At 43.1% G+C, this 16,325-nt stretch overlaps 1 protein-coding gene across 1 annotated transcript in view; it reads right to left on the minus strand.

The window, feature by feature from the left end:
- The window catches only part of LOC120559074 (tyrosine-protein phosphatase non-receptor type 7-like), a 33,280-nt gene extending 17,740 nt beyond the window's left edge, over positions 1-15,540 (minus strand). The window contains exons 1-5 of the mRNA XM_039800495.1: positions 15,418-15,540; positions 10,660-10,724; positions 5,987-6,236; positions 3,049-3,229; positions 1,841-1,925 (exon numbers count right to left, since the gene is read on the minus strand). Coding sequence (XP_039656429.1) covers positions 1,841-1,925; positions 3,049-3,229; positions 5,987-6,087 — 367 coding nt within the window. The 5' untranslated portion in view covers positions 6,088-6,236; positions 10,660-10,724; positions 15,418-15,540. The remainder of the gene's footprint in view (positions 1-1,840; positions 1,926-3,048; positions 3,230-5,986; positions 6,237-10,659; positions 10,725-15,417) is intronic.
- Between the last annotated feature and the right edge of the window lie 785 nt (positions 15,541-16,325).

Here is a 16,325-nt window from a genome sequence, read left to right on the forward strand (position 1 = left end):
TTGGTATGTTATACAATCTATATTTTTTCCTTAAACTGTTGAGTAGTGTCAAGTCACTCAAATTGTTCAAACTGTAAAGATGTAGTGTATTGGTGTTTGATGCTAGTGTTTTTACTCTCAGTGTGTTCTGAGTGACGGTGTGTGTGTGTGTGTGTGTGTGTGTGTTATCTCAGTGAGGCCTGTTCATAGTGTTTGGCTGCACTGTGTGTTACAGTTTTTTCCGATTGCTAAACGACAGTGGGCACAACTGGAGTCACATGTGCAAAACTCTAACTCCAGTCTGCACTACCTACAGTCACCTGAGCTAAACAGTTCACATCACCTGCAAAACAGGCTCAGTGCAGCCAAACACTGTGCACAGGCCTCACTGAGATAACACACACACTGTCACTCAGAACACACTGAGGGTAAAAACACTAGCATCAAACACCAATACAGAAATTACTAACTTTTTCATCTTTACAGTTTGAACAATTTGAGTGACTTGACACTACTCAACAGTTTATTTAAGGAAAAAATATAGATTGTATAGCATACCAATTTTTACATAAGGTAAACAAGAAGGAATGAAAATTAGCAGCTTTCTTCAATAAAGTATTTTGTCTCTAGTAATTTATGGAATTACTGGGGAAAATAAACTAAAGGTACGTAACAGTACCAAAGAATAGTGTGACTAATCCTGCCTCTCTCCAGCATCATGTGGCAAGTTTTCTTCATCACATTGGATGTCTTCATCATCTCTAAATACTAATGAATGTGGTGTTTCTATTGCTTTCACCTCCATTGCTTTCTGAAAAACAGTAAGAACTCAGTTTTACTATTGTAAAGATATTGTGTTTTTCACTTTTTTTTTATAGCTGTGTACATAACCTCAGACATCTTCCCTGGACATGTTGGTATCTTTGCTCTTTTACCTGTTTCTCTCAAACGGTACAGTGTATAATTGTTTCATTCTTATTTGGTGTTTGTATACAAAAAAAGTCTTTCTGAGCTTTCTCTATATAAATACCGTATATGTTCACTAACTAGTCTAAAACTAGACACCTGCTTAGGCTTTCAGCTACAATTCCAATCAGCAGTGTTTGATAGACACCAGACTGAAATCTATTCTGTTTTGAATGTGTGGTTAACAGTGTTGACAGCAGTGTGTTAGCATTTGAACAAAGTGCTGTAAATCTACAGTGTTGTGCACGTTGTGGTTAAAGTCATGGGATAAGTGTGTAGAGTTTTGAAAACTGTGTTCAAGCTATGAAAAACGAACTAGAGTTTGGTCCACATGAACTGCTGCTGTGCAGACTGTAGTTAGAGTTTTGCACATGTGACTCCAGTTGTGCCCACTGTCGTTTAGCAATCGAAAAAAACTGTAATAGTTGTGTTGCTTTGAATGAGTTTTGCAGGTGATGTGAACTGTTTAGCTCAGGTGACTGTAGGTAGTGCAGACTGTAGTTAGAGTTTTGCACATGTGACTCCAGTTGTGCCCACTGTCGTTTAGCAATCGGAAAAAACTGTAATAAGAAGGGCTTTTATTACTAGACGGACAGACAGACAGACAGACAGACAGACAGACAGACAGAGAGAAAGACAGACAGAAATCATTTCCTCCTATCTTTTACTGAACAAATTGAACATTGAATTGAATATAAAAGGCTGAACTTAAAAAGAATAAGTTAAATTTCAAAGTGCAGCTATCTGCTGATATTTTCTTTCAACTGACACAAATTATCTCTGAGTGTCTATCACGATACGTTGCAGTGTTTCGTAAGTTGATATGGCTGAGATGCTGAGATAAGGACATATTGTGCAGCCCTAGTTTCTGCTGCGAGAGGAGGAGATTACTGACTGGGCAGGATGCTCTTGTATCTGTCTTTGATCACGTGTCCAGGAACATCGAGCTCGGCGGCGCTCACGAAGTTCGGAGGTATCTTCTGCAGAGGAGACAGAGATGGTCCGCACGTTAAAACAAACGCACACACACAGACAGACAGGTAGACAGAGACAGACACACTGACAGACACACTGACAGACAGACAGACAGACAGACAGACAGAGAGAGAAAGACAGTCAGAGACAGGTGACAGTCTGTCTCTCTGTCTGTCCCCTTATCTCACACAGGGAAACAGACGTGTTGTGCAGAGATGGAAAGTAACTAATTACTATTATTCACTTTAGTGTAACTGAGTAGTTTTTTGAGTGTATTTTTACTTTTTAAAGTAGTTTTTTCATCTGTAATTTTACTTTTACTTCAGTATGTTTTGTTTGAAGTATTGTACTTTGCTATATTTTACATTTTACATTTTAAATGAAGTAAATAAAAAAGCTCTCTAACGTTGTTTTGTATCTATCAACAAACTAAAATTGAAAGCAGCTTTGTGGCGTTTCAAATTACAAAAGACTGATTTAATAAAAAAGTATAAATATAAAATGTATATCTCCAGTATAACTACTGCTAAAAAGGAAATACGTAACTTCTATTCTGAGTAGATTTTTATACCGGTAATTTTACTTGTAGTTAAGAAAAAGTTCTTTAAAGTAAGACTACTTTAACTAAAATATTTTTGTATTCTTTCAACCTCTAGTGTTGTGTTGGAAAGTTAGCTGGTACTCTGCGTTCAGTGAGGAACGTTACCCTGTACTCTGCATTCAGTGAGAAACATTACCTGGTACTCTGCGTTCAGTGAGAAACAATACCTGGTACTCTGCATTCAGTGAGAAACATTACCTGGTACTCTGCGTTCAGTGAGAAACGATACCTGGTACTCTGCATTCAGTGAGAAACATTACCTGGTACTCTGCGTTCAGTGAGAAACGATACCTGGTACTCTGCATTCAGTGAGAAACGATACCTGGTACTCTGCGTTCAGTGAGAAACGATATGTATCGTTAGTAAACGAACCTGGTACTCTGTGTTCAGTGAGAAACATTACCTGGTACTCTGCATTCAGTGAGAAACGATACCTGGTACTCTGCGTTCAGTGAGAAACGTTACCTGGTACTCTGCGTTCAGTGAGAAACATTACCTGGTACTCTGCGTTCAGAGGGAAACATTACCTGGTACTCTGCGTTGAGCGTGTGCGTGTCCGTGGCGGCGTCCTGCAGCGCAGCGTGATTAAGTGGGCGGGACGACGTGTGAAGCAGCTGGAGCCAGACCTCCTTCGGGGTGGAGACAGAACACACAGGCTCCGCCCCCAGGCTGCTCACATCCAATAGCAGCGAGAGGTTGGAGCCACGCCTACGGAAAGAGACAATCAAAGAAACAGAATGATGATGAAGATATTCAGGGCCACATTCAGCCCCGAAATAACACAGCAACACATTTATTTAAACTGAAACGGGCGGTCGTTGAACTCCCTGTTCTGTGTTTTTATTACCACGAGTTTACAGAGACGTCTCTGCTGATTGGGTATCACCTGGGGCACGGCCAATAAACGAGAGACACACCCACCAAACCAGAGAAAACACAACTCAAAGCCTGTTGCACACCGTTTAACCCTTGTTTCATCTTCCCGTCGAACATCAATTTTTTTGGGGTCAAAATTTATAATTAAAACAGTTTTTTCAACGTTTTGGTCATCTTTTTTAAGATTTTGTTTATGGCTTTAGGCCTTTAGTGAAAGGACAGCTTAGAAATTAAAGGGGGAGGGGGGCATGACATGCAGGAAAGTGCTGCAGGTTGGAATTGAACCCACAACTTCTGCATCAAGGACTGAGCCTCTTTATATGGGCGCTCGCGTCTTTGCCGATTTTTTCAGCGCTTTTTTACGTTTTTAAATTTTTTTTCGACATTTTTGTCACTTTTTTCAACGTCCTTTTATCAGTTTATTTCTCCCTAAATGCAAAACGGGCTCACGGCAGTTCGTGAAATGGTCACGTTATTTTTTATCTATTGATTCGTGTTCACAGGGACGTTTTTCATTTTTTTTTTGCCGTGGTGGCCGGCACGAAAAAATGGGAACCATCTATACAGAGGTTGGGTTTAGGAAAAGATTAACGGGGAAAGCAAACGCCAGTTCAAAGTTCAGTTCACAACTTTTAAAATGAACTAGTTCAGTTCATAGTTCATAGTTCAACATTTTGAACTTAGTTCATAGTTCTTTTTTCCGTATGTTGCTGCAAGCTATTATTTTTTAAAATGATTGCCACAGCCCAAATATAGAACCACAGACAGCTGTTATTTTATCAGTTTTAACACTGAAACTATGAGTCAGATTTCATCTTCATATTCAGTCAGTTCAACGAGCCATTTCAGGTCTGCTGTGGATGTGTGTGTGTCTGTGTGTGTTCGTGTGTGTGTGTGTGTGTGTGTGTGTGTGGTTTGCTGTGGATGGGACTGAAGTGCAGATTTTCTTTTTGAAAGCCGGCGGGCAAAGTTTTGCCCAGAAATGTCAGATTTTTTCCATCCTCAGCGACCTCGTCATAAAACTCCTTTAAATGATCATACGAAGCCTCCACGCTGCTCTCTGATTGGATGACCCATGCGGCGGTGAGACACAATCTGGTGTTGCCAGATTGTGTGTTTTTTCTGCTACATATGAAGGCCTGTTTACGGGGTGTGTTTTAGCCCTGGTCTTGGCCTGGAAGGAAGAAATCTGGCGCCCTATTGGACGCAGTTAAACTGAGAGAGCGTAGCGTTCACAGACACCAGAATGAAGGAGTTCACGTTAACGTTCATCAGGCGGTAATACGGTACATTCAGTTCACGGTAACGTTCATCAGGCGGTAATACGGTACGTTCAGTTCACGGTAACGTTCATCAGGCGGTAATACGGTACGTTCAGTTCACGGTAACGTTCATCAGGCGGTAATACGGTACGTTCAGTTCATGTTTGCCCAAAATGTGAATGAGATCACGAACTATCGTTCAATGAACGCGTTCAGGCACAACACTGGCAAACGCCACACGCGGGAATCGATCCCAGACCTCCGGGGTGAAAGTCCTGAATTGTTTCACCCCCAACCGACCTCCTTACGCGGCATTTCATACTACTCTCTACCGTAAACATGCTGTGATCACGACATATGCTTCCCATTGAAATACATTAGTTTACATTTTTGAGCTGGCCACCATGAAACAAACGACAAAAACGTCCCCGTGAACATGAATCAATGGATTGACCATTTCACGAACTACCGTGAGACTGGGCTGCTAAATGCTATAAAATTAAAAAAAACACTCAAATTCAATGAAAGTAGGGAACTGATCATTTATTTAACTTGTGAATAGCGTCACAGAGAACCATCTACGTTACTTTTCTTTGAAACTTTGGTTGAAAGAAACCCAAATTTCTGATATAGAAAATGTGTCAAATTTGACCCGAGTAAACATGTCGTTCAACACGGAAACTGTAGCGACACGGTGCATGCTGTTATGGGATGGAACGGGTGAGGACAGTTTGGACATGGATTGGCTATCTGGAGTACCGGCAGATTTCCTAGCAGCATGGGCTGCACGCCGGTCGAAAGCTTTTTTGTTTTGATTTTGATTGGCCCATTGGTTTGTCTTTCATCTGAACACTGGCCAATCACATCCTACTCTGACCCACCTCCAGCCAACCATAGAGACACAGCGAATTTAAGTCCCGCCCCCACCGACGGGGCAAACAACTCCACAAAGTGCCGGTAGGTAGCTAAAATCATGAGATTTAAGCACGTCAAATGATTGTTTTAGCCGATTGTCTACCAGAGAGGACAAGTTAGCTAAGCTAATGGTAGATGTGTATTAGCAAGCTAAGGGACTTGCAAACATAACACTAGAGCTTTCTGATGCATCAACATTAAACTAATGATATAACACAAGTTGCATAATATCAAAATGCAGCTTTAGCTGAACTTACAGACTTGTCACTGGTTTACTGTACAAGAAATCTTGATGACAGCCAGGCTCCATCCTCAACCTTTAGCCATCTAACCACCAGGAGCTCAGTGAGACATTATCTTAATATCTTACTGACTGTGTGTGTGTGTGTGTGTGTGTGTGTGTATTTCTCACCTCTCCTGCAGGCGGACCGAGACTTTGCGAGAAGGTGTAGTCATGGGTGGAGGCGTGATCGGCTCCTCAGGAAGAGGGGAGGTCGGGCCAACTGCTGACATACTCGCAGTGTGTGTGTGTGTGTGTGTGTGTGTTCGGTGTGTGTGTGTGTGTTTGTGAGTCTGTCTGTGTCTGTGTGTGTGTTTGTGAGTCTGTGTGTGTGTGTCTGTGTGTGTGTTTGTGAGTCTCAGCTGTTCATCACAACACCATGCTGTAGGAGAGAGAAGAGACAGATTGTATGATTTAAATTACAATAGATTGTTTTTATGAATGAAACTCCAGGCCTGTGTTTGTGTGATCCACATCCTGTAGTTTAACATGTTAGTACCAAGCATAATCACTGATGAAACCTGTTTGTACACGAATACATTTAGTACAGGTGTTTCTCACACTTCACCGCCGGTTCATTAGTCCTCAGGCTGGAGCTGTGTGCAGCGCTGCATGTCAACAATCACACATTCATAATCTTTCTTAAACTGCCAAGATGGACAAGTGCAAGGCGAGCGTCTGTGACTAGTTATGTTCCAACCTTTCATGCTTCGTTGAGGAATTTTATGAATAAATGTATGTGTGGATAACTTATTCAAAACATTTATTTATAATGGTTGTAACCCTCCTGATGTCCACGGGTCAAATTTGACCCATTTTCAGAAAGTTTCTATATCAGAAATTTGGGTTTTCTTTCAAACAAATTGTCAAAAAGAAAATGACATGGATGGTTCCCTACAACATTTTTAACACGTTAAATAAATAATCAGATCACTACTTTCATTAAATTTGGGTGCTTTAGTCAATTTTATAGCATTTGAAGAAAAAAAAGATAAAAGAACATTGAAAAAAGTGACACAAATGTAAAAAAATAAAAATAAAATCTTTAAGAATTTGGGTAAAAAACCCACAAAAACATCAAAAGGCTCAGAAAAATTCGACAAATGTTGAAAAAAAGTGACAAAACCATCGGGGAAAGCCACAAAAGACGACCAAAAAGTTGATAAAGGTTTTTCATTTAAAATTTTGACTCAGAAAAACAAAAAGTTGCAGATTGACGGGAAGACACCACGCACATGCACACACACACACACACACACACACACACACACACAGAGACACACAGAGACACGCACACACATACACACACACACACATACACACACAGAGACACACAGAGACACGCACACACATACACACACACAGAGACATGCACACACACACACACACACACACACACAAATACACACACAGAGACACACACACACACACACACACACACACACACACACACACACACACACACACACACACACACACACACACACACACACACACAAACACACACACACACACACACAAACACGCACCTTTTATCAACGTTTCTGACATCCTCAACACATAGTCATCAGACTAGAAGATATAACCAACCAAGGAATAAAGAAAAGAAAGAGGATGAAATGAGCCAAAAGATCAAAGAAGACTCCTCCCCTGACTGTTATCCAAGAAGGACATGGCTGCAGGTATAGAGGAGAACTCATACCTGTTACTCCTTACAGATAGACATCTTAGACGGGAGCCAGACGCCAAGGACTGAAAGTCAGGGAATAAGAGGTGGGAACTGTCGGAGCGAATAGCATTAGCTTTTCCTGACTCTCTGTCTCTAAACACAGTGATAGAGTCTACTCACTGTTGTGTTCTCTCTCTCTCTCTCTCTCTCGTCTTGTTTCAACTCAAACTTCTGTCTGTTCTGCTCTTGCTCGATGGTTTTGTCCCTAAAGAGCTTCCGTACTGAATGAAATGTTAACTCGTGGGTCGCTGCAGGCGAATCGGGTTGTTGTTGCCTAAATTAAAGAAGCTTGACATGACGAGTAAATTAGTGACGCGTTGACAAAGCAAATTTCCAGTCAGACAAACATTGAAACTGAGAACAACAACAAGTCTCGCTTTCCACATCGGTTCGGATGTGAAACGTTTCAGTGTGACTCCATCAGAAGAGTTTCCTCACAGCAGGAAGTCAACACACACACACACACACACACACACACACACACACACACACACACACACACACACACACACACAGACAGAGACACACACACACACACACACACACACACACACACACACACAGACACACAGACACACACACACACACACACACACAGACACACAGACACACACACAGACACACAGACGGAGCACACACACACACACACACACACAGACACACACACAGACACACAGACACACAGACAGACACACACACACACACACACACACACACACATACAGATACACACACAAACACACACAGACACACACACACACACACACACACACACACACAGACACATACAGACACAGACACACACACACACAGAGATACACACACACACACACACATACACACAGACACACACACACAGACACACATTATATATACATAAACACAGAGACACATGCACACATACGCACACACACACACACACAGACAGACACATACACACATGCACACACACACACACACACACACACACACGAAACGCACACACAGACATACACACACACACGCACGCACACACACACACAGACAGACACATACACACATGCACACATGCACACACACACACACACACACACACACACACACACACACACACACACACACACAAAAAAAAACACACACACATAGTTGTTATTTAATGATTTTAAAAAAGCTTGCATGCAAGCACACATGACACACACACATACACACACACACACACACACACACACACACACACACACACACACACACACACACACACACACACACACACACACACACACAGACACACACACACACACAGACACACCCAGTTGGTATTTAATGATTTTAATAGAAGCTGGTGTGAATATGACAGTTAGTGAAATGAGTGTGTTCTCTGTCTGACGTCTTGTCTGTTCTTGTTTCGTGTCATCAGCCTTCAGTTCACATTCAGACAAGAACAGACCAAATGTTGCCCAATTCCCCAACAACACTGCCTGATGGAAGAACATGTGTTAGAAAAGTATCCCAGCATGCATTTCACATCAGGAAGAGGATAGGAGCCTAGGGGCCCTGTTTTAACGATCTAAGGTCACGGTGTTGAGCGCCTGGTGCAGGTGTGTTTAGGGCGCCTGGTCCTAAAGGGTTGTACTTAGTGTCTTCATTAATCAGAGGTGTGTTTTGGGCGTAACATGCAATCAACCAATCAGAGATCATCTCCCATTCATCAACCAATCAGAGATCATCTCCCATTCCCTTTAAAAGCCAGGCGCGTTTGGACCTTGGAGCATTGCTGTTATGATGGAGGATTTACACCCTAATATTTTTATTAGTAATCTTCTGCATGTGTGTGCTGCTGTGTGTGTGTGTGTGTGTGCTGCTGTGTGTGTGTGTGTGTGCTGCTGTGTGTCTCTGTGTGTGTTACAAGCATAGTGTGCGCGCGCTGTGCACGAGCCTATAGGAGCATTTTACTAATGCTCTGTTAAAATAACAATGAAATGCTGCGTTATTGACTTTAGACCAGGTTTTTGTTGGTCAATGGTGAGATCACTTCCCGCTGCCTCAAGATAGCAATACTCCCAGAATGCACCTGAACACACCTCCCTGTAAGACCAGCACGCCCAGAATGCACCTGAACACACCTTCCTGTAAGACCAGCATGCCCAGATGCACCTGAACACACCTCCCTGTAAGACCAGCACGTCCAAAATGCACCTGAACACACCGCAGTGTAAGACCAGCACGCCCAGATGCACCTGAACACACCTCCCTGTAACACCAGCACGCCCAGATGCACCTGAACACACCTCCCTGTAAGACCAGCACGCCCAGATGCACCTGAACACACCTCCCTGTAAGACCAGCACGCCCAGAATGCACCTGAACACACCTCCCTGTAAGACCAGCACGCCCAGAATGCACCTGAACACACCTTCCCTGTAAGACCAGCACGCCCAGAATGCACCTGAACACACCTCCCTGTAAGGCCAGCACGCCCAGAATGCACCTGAACACACCTCCCTGTAAGACTAGCACACCCAGAATGCACCTGAACACACCTCCCTGTAAGACCAGCACGCCCAGAATGCACCTGAACACACCTCCCTGTAAGACCAGCACGCCCAGAATGCACCTGAACACACCTCCCTGTAAGACCAGCACGCCCAGAATGCACCTGAACACACCTCCCTGTAAACCCCCAGCACGCCCAGAATGCACCTGAACACACCTCCCTGTAAGACCAGCACGCCCATGAGCCACAGATGGGAGCAGGTGCATTTGCTATTTAAACGCTGTCGGTCTTAGACACTTGCGTTGGGCCTTGCACTGTGCTGGGTGCAAGATAGGGCCCTTAAAGTCTGTCTGAGGGTGCAGACATTTCCTGAAAACATTAACAAAATACTTTTATTAACAATGAAGCTTTTGCACTGAAGCATATTTATCTTTTTAAAATGTTCTGATCCAATGAGACAAAACGGAGCAGCAACAGCAGGTTTTTAAGAGAGTAAAAGAATAAAATGTCTGTGAATAAATCAATAGCTTCATAATGAGTGTCTTGATCAGGCACACACACAAACACACACACACACACACCCAGTGTGTTGACCAGGCTTACCGGTTGTTTGACAGCCATGGCGTTGTGAATCCTCCTCTGACTCTGCAGCTCCGCCTCTCTCTCACCTACAACACAAACAGTTTGGACTCTCTGAACTCACACTTTACCCCGACAATTTACAATTTACAATTTACTTTTTTCTGTGTCTCTTTCTCGCCCTCTTTAAATGGAAGACTGACTGAGAAACAAGCAGCCAGAAGAAAAAAGAAGTGAACAGAGAGAGAAGTGGAGTGAGAGAGAAAGTGATAGTGACGGAGAGAAAGTTAAAATATGAAGAGAAGAAGCAGCAGCAGGAATGGACATGTCCTGTTTTTACCTGGCCGTTATTACCCTCAGAGTCAAGGAGTTCAGAGAGGGAGAGAGAGAGAGAGAGAGAGAGAGGGAGGGGAGGGAGAGGGAGGGAGGAGAGAGAGGGAGAGAGAGAGAGAGAGAGAGAGAGAGAGAGAGAGAGAGAGAGAGAAAAAAGAGAGAGAGAGAGAGAGGAGAGAGAGAGAGAGGGAAGAGACAGGAGATAGAGGGGAGAGAGAGAGGGAGAGAGAGAGAAAAAGACGAAAGACAGAGAGAAGAGAGGGAGAAGAGAGGGAGAGAGGGAGAGAGAGAAGAGAGAGAGAGACCGACAGAGAGAGAGAGAGACAGGGGAGAGAGAGACAGAGAGAGAGAGAGAGCGAGAGAGAGAGAGAGAGACAGAGAGAGAGACAGAGAGAGAGAGAGGCAGAGAGACAGAGAGAGAGAGAGGGAGAGAGAGAGTGGGGAGAGAGAGAATGAGTCAGTGAGCGAATGAAAAGATGGATGGATAATGAAAGAGAGGAGAGATGCTCCAGGCGTTGATTATAAACACAGCAAACAAATGCTGGCTATGAATCATTCAGGTTGAATCGTACAACACACAAGATCACACGTGATCTCACGGGATCACACGGGATCACACGGGATCACACGGGAACACACCGGATCCTAACCCTTAACCCCCCCACCATCTCTCCCTAAACATAACTAAGTGGTTTTACCCTGCACATTGAAAAATGACAAATCGGTCCTGACCCAGAGCGTCTGAAAGTGGCGCCGAGAGTCCCGACCCACAGCGTCTGAAAGTGGCGCCGAGAGTCTTGACCCAGAGCGTCTGAAAGTGGCGCCGAGAGTCCCGACCCACAGCGTCTGAAAGTGGCGCCGAGAGTCCTGACCCAGAGCGTCTGAAAGTGGCGCCGAGAGTCCCGACCCACAGCGTCTGAAAGTGGCGCCGAGAGTCCCGACCCAGAGCGTCTGAAAGTGGCGCCGAGAGTCCTGACCCAGAGTGTCTGAAAGTGACGCCGAGAGTCCCGACCCAGAGCGTCTGAAAGTGGCGCCGAGAGTCCCGACCCAGACCAAGCGTGTCACCTGAGCGGGCGTTGGGTTTTGGCGTGCTGGCAGTGAGACTGTGATGGACTGGACCCACAAACCAACGGAACAAGAGTTCTGTTAGGGTGCGCCCTGGTTGCTCACCTGGTAGAGCGTGCACCTCACGTACTAGGCCCAGTCCTTACCACAGCGGCCCAGGGTTCGAGTCCGACCAGCGGCTCTTTTCTGCGTGTCCCCCCCCCCCTCTCTCTCTCTCTCTCCTCCATTTCCTGTCTTCTGCTGTCCTGTCCATTAACCCTTGTGTGTTCTTTGGTTCATTTGACCCATTTTCTAAATGTCTATATCAGAAATAAGCGTTTCTTCATAACTTCCTGACTTTAATTAACCAAAAATAACACAGACGGGTGATTCCGTGCAACGGGCTTCACAAGGACAACAACAGATCGGATCGCTACTCTCATTGAATTTGGGATGTTTTGTTACATTTTTAAGCATTTGGAAAAGAAATTGAAACTTTTCTAAACAGTATCCTGACTGAGCGTTGACATATATCAGTCTGTCATTATCCTTCCTTTAATATTAGTCTGAATAATTCATAATTTCTGCTTTTTTAACTCAAGAATTAGATATAATTTCCTATAAATGAGGTTTATTGACCATTACAGTTTTTTTCGATTGCTAAACGACAGTGGGCACAACTGGAGTCACATGTGCAAAACTCTAACTACAGTCTGCACAGCAGCAGTTCATGTGGACCAAACTCTAGTTCGTTTTTCATAGCTTGAACACAGTTTTCAAATCTCTACACACTTATCCCATGACTTTAACCACAACGTGCACAACACTGTAGATTTACAGCACTTTGTTCAAATGCTAACACACTGCTGTCAACACTGTAAACCACACATTCAAAACAGAATAGATTCCAGTCTGGTGCCTATCAAACACTGCTGATTGCAATTTTAGCTGAAAGCCTAAGCAGGTGTCTTGTTTTAGACTAGTTAGTGAACATATATGGTATTTATACAGAGAAAGCTCAGAAAGTCTTTTTTTGTGTACAAACACCAAATAAGAATGAAACAATTCTACACTGTACTGTTTGAGAGAAACAGGTAAAAGAGCAAAGATACCAATATGTCCAGGTAAGATGTCTGAGGTTATATACACAGTTATAAAAAAAGTGAAAAACACTATATCTTTACAATAGTTACACTGTGTTCTTACTGTTTTTCAGAAAGTAATGGAGGTGAAAGCAATAGAAACACCACATTCATTAGTATTTAGAGATGATGAAGACATCCAATGTGATGAAGAAAACTTGCCACATGATGCTAGAGAGAGGCAGGATTAGTCACACTATTCTCTGGTACTGTTATGTACCTTTAGTTTTTTCCCCCAGTAATTCCATAAATTACTAGAGACAAAATACTTTATTGAAGAAAACTGCTGATTTTCATTCCTTTTTGTTTACCTTATGTAAAAATTGGTATGCTATACAATATATATTTTTTCCTTAAATAAACTGTTGAGTAGTGTCAAGTCACTCAAATTGTTCAAACTGTAAAGATCAGAAAGTTTGTAATTTGTGTATTGGTGTTTGATGCTAGTGTTTTTACCCTCAGTGTGTTCTGAGTGACAGTGTGTGTGTGTTGTGTGTGTGTGTGTGTGTGTTATCTCAGTGAGGCCTGTGCATACTGTTTGAGACGTGTGTGAAGAGTTGTGTTGCTTTGAATGAGTTTTGCAGGTGATGTGAACTGTTTAGTTCAGGTGACTGTAGGTAGTGCAGACTGGAGTTAGAGTTTTGCACATGTGACTCCAGTTGTGCCCACTGTCGTTTAGCAATCGAAAAAAACTGTAATTCCAAAAATAAATGTAAAACTAGTAATAAGTTGGTGTTTGTGGTGTTTATACATGGTAGTGACAACAAAAAAAGCACCAAAAGTGTTTAAAAAGGACAATAAGGTCAGAAGAAGTGTGGATGATTAGTTTGGGCCCGGGAGGACGAAGAGAGCACGGTCCAATGGAAGACAACACGAGAATAATAATAATAACTTTTGTTTTGTTGGTAAGAATCGTTGTATAATCACAATGTTACATCAATCGGCAGATTTGTGTGTGTGTGTGTGTCTATTTCTGTTTGTGTGTGTGTGTGTGTGTGTGTGTGTGTGTATATATGTGTTTATGTGTATCTGTGTGTGTGTGTGTGTGTGTATGTGTGTTTGACTCTCTGTGTGTGTGTCTGTGTGTGTGTGTGTGTGTGTGTCTGTGTCTGTGTCTGTGTGTGTGTGTGTGTGTGTGTGCGTGTCTGTGTGTGTGTGTGTCTGTGTGTGTATGTGTGTGTGTGTGTGTGTGTGTGTGTGTGTGTGTGTGTGTGTGTGTGTGTGTGTCTGTGTGTGTATGTGTGTGTGTGTGTGTGAATGTGTCTGTGTGTGTGTGTGTGTGTGTCTGTGTCTGTGTGTGTATGTGTGTGTGTGTGTGTGTGAATGTGTGTGTGTGTGTGTGTGTGTGTGTCTATGTCTCTGTGTGTGTGTATATACAGTATGTGTTTATGTGTATCTGTGTGTGTGTGTGTCTGTGTGTTTGTCTCTCTGTGTGTGTGTCTGTGTGTGTGTCTGTGTGTGTGTGTGTGTGTGTGTGTGTCTGTGTGTTTGTCTCTCTTGTGTGTGTGTCTGTGTGTGTGTCTGTGTGTGTGTGTGTGTGTGTGTGTGTGTGTGGTGTGCAAATTGTTTCTTGTTGTTTTTTCTCTCCAACTGTGAAAAAGTCTGTAAACCTGTATCATGTGGACCAAACTGTAAGCTCAAATTGAGAGGGTATACTACTGTGTATATACATATATATATATATAACATATAAAGCATGTTAATGTGTCTCTTGGTGTGAATGTCACTTTCCATGTGTGGCCCAATAACGACGTTAAATGACACCCTCTTGTGTAATATTGCTTAAACATGAATGTGACTGTTTTATCGGAGGAAATATGAAAGACACAGTGACTCAGCGTCACACCCCCACGTTTGGTTTTCACTCATCAGTCCACAAACGGAAAAAAACTCCTCTTTATTAACGCTGAACCCCCAAACTTATTACTTTGTTCAGCAAGATTGAGCAGCCTGTAATCCATTTATACTTCCCTGAACACAACATTGTTCCCTGGTCTTCCATTGGACTTATTCTACACAAATGTTGCAGTAAAAGTACGCAGGAAGTATTTCATGCAAGTTATTCTCATCTATAACTTCAATAAATACTTCTTTTTAGTCTCTGAATTCAAATAATATCACTTCCACTCTGCTAAAATGTTGATCACATTCTGGGGAATGAAAGTAACATTTCTGAATGAAATCTAAATTAAAACAGCTCACACAAGATCTCTCTCTTCATTCAGAGTTCCCGTTCATGTGACCATCTCTCCGTCTCTCTCACCTTTTCGTGTTTTCGTGTCTTCCTCCCGTCTTTGGTCTTCTCTTCTCTGCGATAGTCCTCGTCTCGTCTTCCTTTTCCTCTCATCTGTTGTTTTCTGTCGTTTTGTCTTTAACTTCTATCTTCTTCACCGCCACTTCCTTTTTTCTGCACCCACCCACTCGTTTTCTCATTACCACACACACACACACACACACACACACACACACACACACACACACACACACACACACACACACATGCACACACACACACACACACACACACACACACACACACACACACACACACACACACACACACACATGCACACAGACACACACACACACACACACACACACACATGCACACAGACACACACACACACACACACACTTTCTATTCCCCTCTCATCCAAGGTTATGGGTCCCCTTTAGACTGCACGCCACAGGCTTCAACATTGTGTATTTGTGTGTTTGTTATCATGTGTCAGTTTAATGTGTGTGTATCTGTGTGTGTGTCTCTTTATGTGTGTGTGTGTGTGTGTATCTGTGTGTGTGTCTCTGTGTGTGTGTGTGTGTGTGTGTGTGTGTCTCTTTATGTGTGTGTGTGTGTGTGTGTATCTGTGTGTCTGTGTGTGTGTGTCTCTCTGTGTGTGTGTCTGTGTCTCTCTTTATGTGTGTGTGTGTGTGTGTGTGTGTGTGTCTCTGTGTGTGTGTCTGTGTGTGTCTCTGTGTGTCTGTGTCTCTCTGTGTGTGTGTCTCTGTGTGTGTGTGTGTGTCTGTGTGTGTGTGTATGTGTGTGTGTGTGTGTATATCTGTGTGTGTGTGTGTGTATCTGTGTGTGTGTGTGTGTATATCTGTGTGTGTGTGTGTGTGTGTATATCTGTGTGTGTGTGTGTGTATATCTGTGTGTGTGTGTGTGTATATCTG

The sequence above is a fragment of the Perca fluviatilis genome, chromosome 5 (genome assembly GCF_010015445.1).
Source record: "Perca fluviatilis chromosome 5, GENO_Pfluv_1.0, whole genome shotgun sequence".
NCBI classification, from domain to species: Eukaryota; Metazoa; Chordata; class Actinopteri; order Perciformes; family Percidae; genus Perca; species Perca fluviatilis.